Raw genomic sequence first — 11,898 nt, 5'->3', positions numbered from 1 at the left:
GTGTGAAAGGTAAATCTAATGTCAGGAGCAGAAGGTGAGGAGCTAGCCCCTTGAAAAGGATCATCATCCATTGTCTGGAAGTTTTTTGGATTTAGGCCAAGTGATGTTAACCAAGAACAAATCATATGCACAGAGTGCGTTAGAGTTGTGTCTGCGCCGCATAGCAATACAACTAACTTGTTCAACCACCTGAAAAATCACCACAAACCACTACGATGAATGCATTAAGGCCAAAACTAACGTTACCTCACTGAATCTCCGTCCATGTCCAACGTTCACCCAGAAAACCATAACAGCGACCCTGCACAGCGCTACAGCGTATCCATCCACCTCCCAAAGACACGCTGAAATAACGGATGCAATCGCATTTCATTTGGCCAAAGACGTGTCCAATAAATACTGTGAGCAACAGCCATATTTATTTTTAGTTAGCCCTTTATTTTGGGTAAACATTTTATTTATATTTTGCTTCAGGTGATCAGTACCGTATACGTTGTATTTTGATGCAGAGGCGTGTACATTAGCTGGAATGTAGCACAACAATGGAAGTGGAAGCAGTGCTCTTGTTCATTTAAACGTGAAAGTGCAATAAAAAGATGTTGTCCCTAAAATTAATGAATAATCGTGATCTCAATACTGATCAAAATAATCGTGATCTCAATATTGATCAAAATAATCGTGATCTCAATATTGATCAAAATAATCGCGATTATGATTTTGGCCATAATCGTGCAGCCCTAACGTGAATACTCATGTACTATTCGTTACAAACTCTCCCCGCAGCGTTTAGGTATCTGTTCCCTCCTGATTCAAACAGGGCTAAAGGTATATCCCTACTCTGTAGTGATAAATAAGCATTAACATGCTTAATGCTATTGAGCCCCGTGACACTACTCCTTCACCAGCCCATTTCTCCAGACCATACTGCTTTGTAAAAGAAAACGAAAGCCCAAACAGAGAATCAAATCAGACACGCCCCCTTGAGTCTCACCAGAGAGGATTTGGCATTTCTGCTTTTTTGCTGTATTGAAAATGTACCGAAATGTACCGAACCGTGGCACCACTGTATCGTATTGAACCGAACCGAGAATTTTGTGAACCGTTACACCCCTAATAAACATCCAATACCAAATGAAATAAACAGCATGAAAGCCATCTGTATAAGCTAAATATTTAGCAAAGACACAGGCATGTATCTAAATCTATGATTTCACTACACTCATATTGCCATCTACGGGAGAGAAAGTAAACACTTTCACTCTGTCTCCCTATCTAGTCTAAGCTCTGCATTTAGTCAAGCAACAGAAGAAACAGTCGATCATTAAATACCAGCTACCAGCACTAACAGCAACAACTCTGCACACACAATTATACCTTATATTAAACTATATTACGAACTGTGTTGCACCAAACAATGCACTCATTAATCGAAAACTGAATAACTGCACAATATTAAACCAATTTGAATTGACTACTGGTGCTAACATACTCCCATCAGCCCACTCTATGGTATGCTCTTGCATCATAGACTGTAAATACGACTTTCTTGCATACAGTCATTCTATTGCCTTGGCTTTTATTTTGAAATACTATTACTTCCTACCTCCTCAGATGATATACTGGAAGTACGAAGTTGGTCTAAGTTGGAGAAGCTTATTATGTCCCACATCAAGACTGTAAGACATTGATGCTTATTTTCAAAACAGTAGTTTATAATGTTGTTGAGTAAATATCCTGTGCCCTAATTACTGTAGCTTTAATATAGAGGTGTGGGAATAAACATCAGTGACTTGTCGAGGCAACATAGATAAACCTGTTTCTGTAAAAAGAAGCTTGATAAATCTTATCCTTTACTTCTTTCACTTGGATGCGCTCCTCTCTTGGGCCTTACACAAAGCCGCAAGGATGCTCTCCTTGTTGTTTGATATGTTATAAGAGCTCAGATCCACCAGAGCCTCATAATCCTCTTCTGAGTAGGTCATGTTTTTAGTGATGTATGGAGAGCTGCTGCTGCTTACATCCACCTCCCCAGCTCTTATGTCTTCCTCCGTCTCACGTTTCACGCCTGTAAATTCATAAGATAATGACACAATTGGTTAAATGATAATTTACCAACCACAATATAATACACAAGTATATGTCTTGTTCTTATTGGGTGTAGAAATACATGAGGCAGTTTTGTTGCCTTTCAAGTCAAATCACACCTACTCATTAGTAACTCAGCAGATCATTAATAATTTAGAAGTTCATATGTAGTGCTTAAGATTAGCTGCAGTAGGCAGCGTGAGGCGCCCTGTTGGCCTTGGGGCAAAGGCACCACAATAACCCTGGTATGCATTTGGCTTGGGACCTTTGTTTCATGTCATTACCCATCTCTCTCACCTTATTTCCTGTCATCTCTCTACTGTAGCTATTTAATAAAGGCATACATTGCCTAAATAACAAAAAATGTTAAATACAGGTCTGTCACCCTGTAAATATATGCTGCAATGCCCTGATAAAGTATTTTATCATTTCAGTATGGAATATAGCAATACAGGTATCCTGTCCTGCCATTATCCCCCCACCCGTAAAAAATCCTCACATGACTTCTACAATAACAAGACTAGCTTGAAGAGAAGGGTTTCTTCCTATTGCATTGCTATTGTTTCAAGATATACAGCACAAAGAAAAAAATAATAAAGTAATAGAAGCAACATTGTTGCAGTGAAGTTCAACTCGTTCAAATGGGCATACCAGGGCGTTTGAAGTGTTTGTACGTGACATTGACAAGTGGGAAATGAACCACTATCGGGGCCTTGGGATTCTCCTTATCCTCGAAGATGTAGAACTCCTTTTGAGGCTCCTTTTCCAGACTGGCAAAGTCAGCATTGGGAAAGGGGATGTCATGGTCTTTACAGTAAGCAGCTGTCTTCGACAGGACCTAATAGATAAACATGATAAACATGATCATAGAGTAATGTTAATGTTGATGGAATACATTCAGGAAACATTCTGTTTCGGCCCAGATGAGCGCCTCCTCATTCTGCTTTACATTGAAGATGTGCTCTGGCTCCCACGAGTAACTCAGAGATATGATGAGATCCACATCTCTCTCTGGCCGCAGGACAGGCACACAGGCAATATTGATGGCATGACCAGAATCAATCAGGCACAGAGTGGGGTCACTGGGTGTCAGTTGGTTTGGGAAGGCATCTGGATGTGTTTCTGGACAGAACATAGAGAAGGAGAAAATAACAAAGAAATCTTCAACTTCAGTTGCAAGAATATGTGGTTGACTAGGAAACAGAAAATGAAATAACTGGCTTGCACATGCTGTCAATTGTGTTCTGTGTCGAGCATTCCTGCACATGATAACCATCATGTGCAGGAATGCTGCCTTGCCCCAGCAGCTGAGATTGAATATCTGTGGCAGATCTCTGTTTTGTGTGGTGTGTCCCACACTGTTGCTTGGGAAATTCAGCATACTGAGTCGAAGCAGGCGTGATTACTTTGATTGTGTATTTGGCTGGAAATGCTGTCAAAATGGTGCTCAATATGCTATTAAAGGGCACGTCAGTTCTTTAGCTGAACCTTCTCCGGAAATTCAAAAGTCACAATGTGGTCATGGAAGAGAAATGTGGGTCTTCCTTTCATCCCAAGTGATGCTGTCTGCTCAGCTCCTGATAGGGTCACATGTAATGGTAAGGTGGAGGGAAATGGTAGAGCAGGTGGAGGATGGTGGCTGGAGAATATGGGGGAAATCCCAAAAGCTATGAAGACAGAGGAGGGCTCTGGCAGAGGGAGTCTCCCGACTCTGATTTAGTCCACGCTATTGCACCTGTCTCTCATGAAAATCTGTCAGATACAGGCATCAACCTGAAGGTAATAAACCAAGTGAACCGTCATTGGTGCAATGGCACTACGGAGGTTTAAATCATAGCATGAAAGCACCCTCTGAAATCAGACTGGAAGAAGGGGGCAGGTGGGGGAAAAAGGAAGCTACACCTTCTTCTCAAAGGAAACCTGTGTGTTATCCCCAGATACATGGAGTGGGCTCTGCCATTAAAACCAGCTTGGCCAACCAGCTTACTGAACTTTCCCATCAATGTCCACGCCTATATATGGTTTGCTTCAAGCTGGTCAACAACTTTGCTCCCACACTACTCACAGAAGACAATAAAGGAGGCCTTCTGTGCAAGTCTGGGCCACATCCTCTCAATGCCAGTTGGCATGGGGCCTACATTGATCTAACCAAAGCTTTCAACTCCTTCAATCTCCAGGACCTTGGGTCAACAGAGTGACACTGTACACTACACTGTACATTGAGACTCCCCCTAGCACCAAGGGGAACGAGACAGTCTCTCAAGGTAAAACTGGTGTCAAGTAGTGTGTATCATTGCCCCCTATCTATTCATTATAGTCGTTCTTCATTTCATCAGCCTAAACCTGTATTCTAATAAAGAACAGATGGCCAGCTCTTCTACTAAAATAAGTTTAAGGCCGAGTCCCAGGTTTCCACAGCTGAAGCTTCAGTATGCTGATGATAATGCCCAGGGCTCTATATTAATGCTTGGCCGCTGGCCCAGGACAAGTAAACTCTTTGTTGGGGCCAGTGGAATGACTCATGCTTATGTATCAGTCAGGAGGGATCCATGGTGATCACTCCTGACCGCATTTAGGTGCAATAAACAGTCAGGAAGGATCAGTTGTGATCACTCCTGAAATGTACATACTAGAGGCTAGAGAGCTAGAGGCTCAGCATTGTTCCAAATTTTTTGAATTGTGGGCGAAAGTGTACTGTGCTGTGAGTGCATACCTTTCCAGGCAACAAAGTTGCTCTGTTGATTGTAGTCCCTGTGCATGAAGAGTCCGCGCATGAAATTGTGCATTTCAGCAATGACTGGACGTTTTTTGAAGAAATTAGTCACATCGCTGGCGATACCTGTGGTTGGATTTATGACGTATGTGTCCTGATTTGATGGTTCAGTGTCAACGTCTGTCAAAAGAACACATCTCAATAATACATACATTATTATGCTCTTACATGGAAGTCTTTGTTGTACCATGATAGTAATAAATACACTAAAAAGGTTTTAAAATTCTGTTTTATGGTTTGTTGTGTAAACATTGAATCTCTTCAATGATCTAAGATAATGCTTTAAAGTTTAAATGATCAAGCTGGGAATATTCTATATTTTGTCCTATTGTCATCAATCCCATGAAATGACCAAAAAAATAATAATTCATATGTCAATATGAGGAATGCGGGCACTTTAATTTATTTTGAATCTATCCCGCATACAGTGGGTCATGATGTTGTATTGTAAGCACTTACTAACGCAGTCATTCCTAAAGATATTTGCCAAACAATGGGCTCGGCACACAGTTCCAAACGCAGGGTAGAAAAGTATTGAAAGATGAAACAATTTGTTGGTTTTAATTTGTTTGGTTTGGCTTTTAATAGGATTTGTTTACAAGAGAATTGTAGAAACGCCAGCCTTATTCTAAGTTGTGGATTTATGTTTTTCTGCACTATAAAATAAAGTAGCTATACCTATGTTGTTGACTTCTGGTCCGAGCCAGGTGCTCCAAGCAGGCTTGAACCCCGTTGCAAACGTCCATAGCTGGGTCATGCTGACAGAAATAGCACTGCTCCATATTCCTGATTATGTTGACAAAAATGTATTGGAATTACCTTAAATTAGTATTGTATTACCATGCATTGACATTGCAACAGAAGCAGTGGTCTTACCCATCAGATAAGGGATGCGGACTTCTGGGAGTTTCTTGATCATATGACCGAGAAAGAACCGACTCCCAAAGTCCTCAGTTTTGACAAATGCCCCATACTTCTGGATGCCTACCTCATAGGGGGTAAACTCACACCACTCTGTCAACAAGATTTGTTATTATTACAAAATCAAGCATTCCTTCACAGTTTTCAATTTTGTTCAAGTTCTTCTAGGGGTCTGTTTGTGTCCTGAATCTTTATTATATCATCAGCCTGGTCATGCTGAATATCCCCATATTCATTTCAGTTGCAAAATTAATGATACATTTGATATGAGAACTAGGCATTCATAGGTGTCACTTGAGTTTAACACAATACATATTTTACATGCTATCTACAGTCATTGGGCTTCAGTCACCTTGCACAAAATACTTTCAGGAAACAGACATTACAATACAAACACAAATACCAAAATATAATCCAGGATATTTACCAGATTCAGATTCACAGCCCTTTACCCTATCCTTTATATTGACGGCAGTGTATATGGGTAAAGGGTTTTGGCCTTCATTCACTGCACTCTGCTGCTCAGACAGGGTATTGGTGACTTTCTGTAATTCCAACCAAATATCATTTTATTATTAATGATATTATTTATAACATTTGAAAAACATAAAATTAAGGTTCAAAGACATGCCCTAATTTGATTGGTTGTGTGTAACTTTTTTTAATGTACGAATTTTGTAATTCATACATTTGATTGTAATATGACTCAAGAAGTGACTTTCCCCAGCTTTCTCATATAATAGTCTGTGGACTGATTTCTATGTAAAGGCCTCAGGACATTTCTTTCCAGGAAAACCCAAAGGATATGACGTTTATGCGCGTTCTGGTGTGCCTTGCCTCACTTCAGCTCCCCTACTGTACAAGTGTACAACACTAGCCAAAGGTTAGCCATGTTGTGTTTCCATTCTATATACTTTGCAGCGGTGGTCTGGAGATGGACCTTTAGTGGCGGCTGTAGTAACTTGAAATCCACCAGTGCAAGACCCAGTACCAGAGGTCTCCCAGCACTAGCTTGCCTGCTAACGCAGACAAATTGCTCACCAGCTAAATTAGCAAAATACTGTCTTAAGGCAGATTCATCCAGACTCCCAGTGCTGACCTGGCTGATAAATTGGCTAGCTTGCTGTTTGCAAATTACCTAATCAACTAATGTTACGAAGCAACCAACACAGATCCATGCAACGTAAACTGTAGCTAGCTGGCTAACCGTAGCTTGATTGCTTGCTAACTTAATTGTGAGCAGATATATGTTAGTTCGCTACCTTGCCTCACTATAACATGATCCAAGATACTAACTTGTGTATTATGCCAATCAGCAATGAAAGGCAGGGGCTGCAAACTAAGCTAACCACAACCTAAGCTAAGGTTAGCCTGCTAACTGTTGCATGGATGCATGGATCTGCTGTTGGTTGCTTCAAGGCTTGACCATACTTTTTCAAATGTTAACAGATGTCAAACATTTGAGGGATCCCACACATAATGAGATACATTCACCAGTTTTGTTTGTATAGTGTGTGGATGGCAACAATTTGTAATTGTGTGTCCTCAGCTGTTATGGATATCGGATTATAAACATTGAACTTGTTTGATATTTGCGATTTAAAAATCTCGTATTAGCTGAAAGTAACTTTCAAACGGCAAGCTATTCCGATTTACCAGCCATCAGCCCCGATCTGTTTTGTGGTGGGTGGCGGTCTTTCACGGAGCCAATGGTACTATTTACAAGATGCCAATCATTCAATCATATTCAGTCTTGTGTGTGTCACGTCACTATTTTGGCCGATGTTCACTCTCTAAATTAACTGCCACCGGTGTCTTTAAAAACAAGGACTTTCTGAAAGTTACACATACTCTTTAAGCTTTCAAAGTAATACACAGTATGATTAAAGTGAGAACAGAAAGTGTTCATCAGCTGCTCACCTTCCCAAAGACAAGATGCTCAGCGATCAGGCCACACATATCAATGAGTGACACAATGTAACCCTCTTGCTCTTTCTCAGCAACTTCTTCTCTGTAGTACTGGAGTTTCTCAGGAGAGAAGGCACTCAGGACACTCTTTGTCATCTGTTCCTTCTTTGCTGAAATAATGCTGTCCATGTCCTCCTGTGACCAGTTAGCTTCCTGATACAGAGCAGACATAGCCCTGTTCAAAAGGAAAGTAATAATCTTTAAAGGGGTACAATGATTGAAAATCGATTCATATAACCAGGCACGAAATATTGATATTTCTTACCAAATTTATAAAAAAAATCGGTGTATAATGGGTTGAAAATGTCTCTACATGCCATTTGCTGTTTTAATAATTGCTAATTTAATTCAACTCTGAACTTTGCGAGACCAATGGTGACATAGAGTCTACCTGGTACATATATGTTAACGCAGCTGAAAGAAAATGGTAGAAATCAAAGCACGCTGAGGACTTTGCTATCAGTCTCTTCTCTCCACTTACTCTGCATCCCATTCTAACTTCCTATTCAACACTCTCCTCCAATAAAGTACTGGTTTAAGTACGCCCACCCAACCACTTGCCTCCTTGACCCTATCCCCTCTCACCTTTTTCTTTATGGCTCTTACCTCATCCACTTCAGGTATGCTCTTTGAAAACTGGTTGTTTTCCTAACTCTCTAAATGCAGCTTGAGTGAACTTCCGTTAAAGAAAACCAAACTCAACACTAAAGAATAACAGACTTGTCTCTCTTCTTCCATTTCTTTGTGAAACATTTGAGCTTGCTGTCTTCACGAAACTTTCTGCAGAAACTTTCCCCACAGCTACCCCACCAATTTGGTTTCAAGGTAGGCCACTAAACTATGACTGCCATAAAATAACTCTAAATTGCTGGAGCTCCCTGTCCATCATCCTGCTGGATTTTTCAGCAGCATTTGACACAGTGAAGCAACAGATCCTCCTCTCGGCACTCTTCTTTTTCACATCCTACCTCAAGGACCACACTTACAAGGTAACTTAGACTGTTGCGTCACCCGGGCCTGCCTCAGCTCCACCGAAAATCCATTCTTTTTTTCAGATTTAGGCTGTGTCTTCACTGCCAAGGTGACGAAGGCCAGAGCTACTCACTTAGGGCTTCACAACGGTTTGTCAGAAGCCTTTGGGTGACATCACAGAAACTACGTCCATATTTCTTAAAGCCTATGATCTGAACCTGGCAGTCTTACTACCGGGGTCCATCAAGTTTCTCTTTTCTCTTCCGTGCCTTTTTCTACCACAACTATGCAGATAATACTCTACTGACACACATTTTGTCTTTCCCCAGCCTGCCATAGCAAGTATTATTATCTTTCCGATATTTGAATGGCAAATTCTCAAAAAGGCACCAACAGCACAAACTTGGCTAGGAGCTTAAGTTTAGTGAACTCGAATTAGCTGAGGCGACACTTAGCAGACAGCTTGCAGCTGTGATGGCCCCCACCTTTCATTCAAAGTGGCCATTCCGTTAATTATGCATACCTTTAAGCCTAAATACAATTTAAACAGGTGAGTTAGATAAAATTCAACCTCTGTTGTCAGGAACAAGGATATTGGCTATAGAGACCAAACCATTCTTTGTAACAGGCTGCAAACATGTTTATTTCTGCTTTAAAGTTGGGCCTTTTGACATGGAGGTCTGTGGGGATTGACTCTTTGGAGCCAGCCTGAAGTGACAATTTGCTGACCTGCAGTTTTTGGCACTTCCACATAGGTTTCATTTTTTAGCCTCGGCGGTTGCCCTCTCTTTAAAACCCCCCTGCCCTGTATTTAATTACAAGCTTTCTATAAGGCACAGCCCAAAATTTGAGGGATTGCCTGTCTTTGCCTATCTATGTAAAATGAGAAGATTAAAATGAAGATACTGAGGACACTTGACGAGTCAAATGGTTCACTCACCATGTGGATCCAGAAACACCAGTGATGTAACTGACAGTATCCAGGACCCCGATTTCCTTCAGGCCTCTTAGACTACCAAGCAGGCCTGTCATTGCTCTGGTCCCTCCCCCTGAAGCCACCAATGCTATGGTCGGCACCTGAACAGAGAATACAGAGGTGTGGCTCTAGCAGTTTGACCAAATGCTAAATGATATTTAGCAGTTTATGTTTAATGTTCACCTTGGTCACCATCTTACTTCCAAAGTCAGCACGCTTTTAGGAAAAAAACACAAAGTACAGCCGAGGCTATTTGGTCATAAGTATTGACAAATTCTGAAATTTTGCACTGATAAAAGATGAAAGACCTTGATGAAAAGTCACCAAAGTTATTCAATTTAATCCTGTGGGTAACAATAATGCCTGTACCTGGTGTCCTGTAACTCAAAATTAGATTATGCTGTCTTATATGCAAGACAGTATGTTGCAGTGTGGTCACATATTTTAACATTTTTACTAAGGATACTAATAAAGAAATTATTTTCTGCCCCATAGCCAACCCTTGTTAATAGATCATTAACTGTAAACTGCCAAGCCATCCAGCTGCAAAGATAACTTGATGCACAAACAGGTTAAATCCATCATCTAACACAGCTGCAGTGTATACACAAAAGAGGCAACTGAGTCCCCAGGTCCCCTGTCCAGAAGAGTAAGCAACCACAATGTTGCATGCATTGTCGTGGACACAATATCGTGGACGCATGTAACCCAACCCACTTTCTCTGTAAAACCTCAGCGCATCAGTTTTGAAATTGTCAGCTGTGTGACTCTGGTACACACTGTCATGGTTGTCCGTCAGTGTATTGCAAGCCTGGTGGCCCGCTGTGTGTGTGTGACAGAGTTCATGACGTCATAGTGTTGTAGCATATGTTGGTCTTGACTTCTGGTACACTTTTTGGCATTACATTGTGTTTTTTATTGATTAGCAAAATTATTAGCAAATTGACATAGGTAGGGTGGTGGGTAGGGGTACAAGGGCAAAAGTAACAGAAAAAGTTGCACTCTACCTTTTTAGGATCAGATGGAGCTCCAAAAAGCTTCTGCAATGCCTGTGCCACTACAACGTCCCTCTTCTTCAGAAACTCTTTCTCTTGAGTTGGGATGTCAAAGTCCAGACGAAGTGCAAGACCCTCACTGAGGATTTCCAAGGTTAAAGCAAGTGTAACATAACACAAAGCTAAAAAGCATTGTTTCACTGACGTCTTCTGGTTGACATTTTCAAGTTTTTTGCACTGCTTAGCTCACTCACAGCCCCAAGGTGAATACCCCCGTCCGTATACTTTTGGTCTGGGACTGTTTAACTGGTTTTGCTGGAGGCCCCTTAGCTCCAATAAGGGAAATCTTAAAGGTGCTACATTCGAAATTCAGATATAGTGGAGTAATGTCTACCTGAGCAGAGAATGAAGTCACTCTCTCGCTCTGTGTGTTTTAATCCGGGGTTCTCTGTTCTTTGTTTTGGTATCTAGGCCGGCGAGTGGTGCACTTTAGTGCATGCGAGTCCAATGTGTGTGCCACACACAGCTAATTACTGCTGTTCTGCGCTTATACAGCTTTTACAGCTGACACGGTGTTGTCACGAAAGCTCACACACACCCTTTGGTTCCCCCCAGATTAACACTGTTAGCTCTGTCAGCACTGTTTGCACCGGTAGCTGCTAGACGCCGACTCAGCCGTCGCCATGTTGAGAGCCGTGTGGAGACAATCCCTCAATAATAGATATGCTCTGATTTTGGAATTTAGCACCTTTGATGCTGAATCACACAATTATATCTTAGACCAGGGGTCACCAACCTTTTTTAAACTGAGAGCTACTTCAAGGGTACCGAGTAGTACGAAGGGCTACTTATTTGATACAAACTTCCTGAATAACAAAGTTGCACAGATCACCTTTTAATAATAATAATATATGTGAAGAGACTGTTTGATCACATGTCAGTTAATTATTCCTCACAATAATTATTAAGAATGATTTCCACAACAATGATGGTATAGCTACGCATACATATTTAAACATGCAACTTTTATTTCTGTTAATCTGTTTCAACATTTGAAAGTCAGAGGTATCACCCATCTCTGATATTTTTGTATCATCACATGATTAAAGCCGGTTACTTTTGCACATAGCGCCTGCTGGTGAATGATGCAGTGGTAATGTAGACATGTTGGGAAGTCTGGGTCACCTTTGCATTGCGCAATGAAGCCT

At 41.1% G+C, this 11,898-nt stretch overlaps 1 protein-coding gene across 1 annotated transcript; it reads right to left on the bottom strand.

The window, feature by feature from the left end:
* Window positions 1-1,636: 1,636 nt before the first annotated feature.
* LOC142933129 (cytosolic phospholipase A2 zeta-like) lies at window positions 1,637-11,375 on the bottom strand. The gene is made up of 11 exons (XM_076077277.1): window positions 11,341-11,375; window positions 10,703-10,829; window positions 9,660-9,796; window positions 7,700-7,922; window positions 6,207-6,324; window positions 5,735-5,872; window positions 5,537-5,644; window positions 4,799-4,978; window positions 3,035-3,207; window positions 2,737-2,923; window positions 1,637-2,065 (listed from the first exon to the last, which is right to left on the bottom strand). Exons 1-11 carry the CDS (start codon window positions 11,373-11,375, stop codon window positions 1,860-1,862), a joined length of 1,632 nt encoding a protein of 543 aa, XP_075933392.1. The 3' UTR covers window positions 1,637-1,859.
* Window positions 11,376-11,898: the final 523 nt, after the last annotated feature.

The sequence above is a fragment of the Anarhichas minor genome, unplaced genomic scaffold, assembly GCF_050575085.1.
Source record: "Anarhichas minor isolate MPS153535 unplaced genomic scaffold, ASM5057508v1 ptg000058l, whole genome shotgun sequence".
Classification (NCBI taxonomy): Eukaryota; Metazoa; Chordata; class Actinopteri; order Perciformes; family Anarhichadidae; genus Anarhichas; species Anarhichas minor.
The sequence above is the reverse complement of the archived record's forward strand: the minus strand, read 5'-3'. Positions and strand labels throughout refer to the sequence as shown.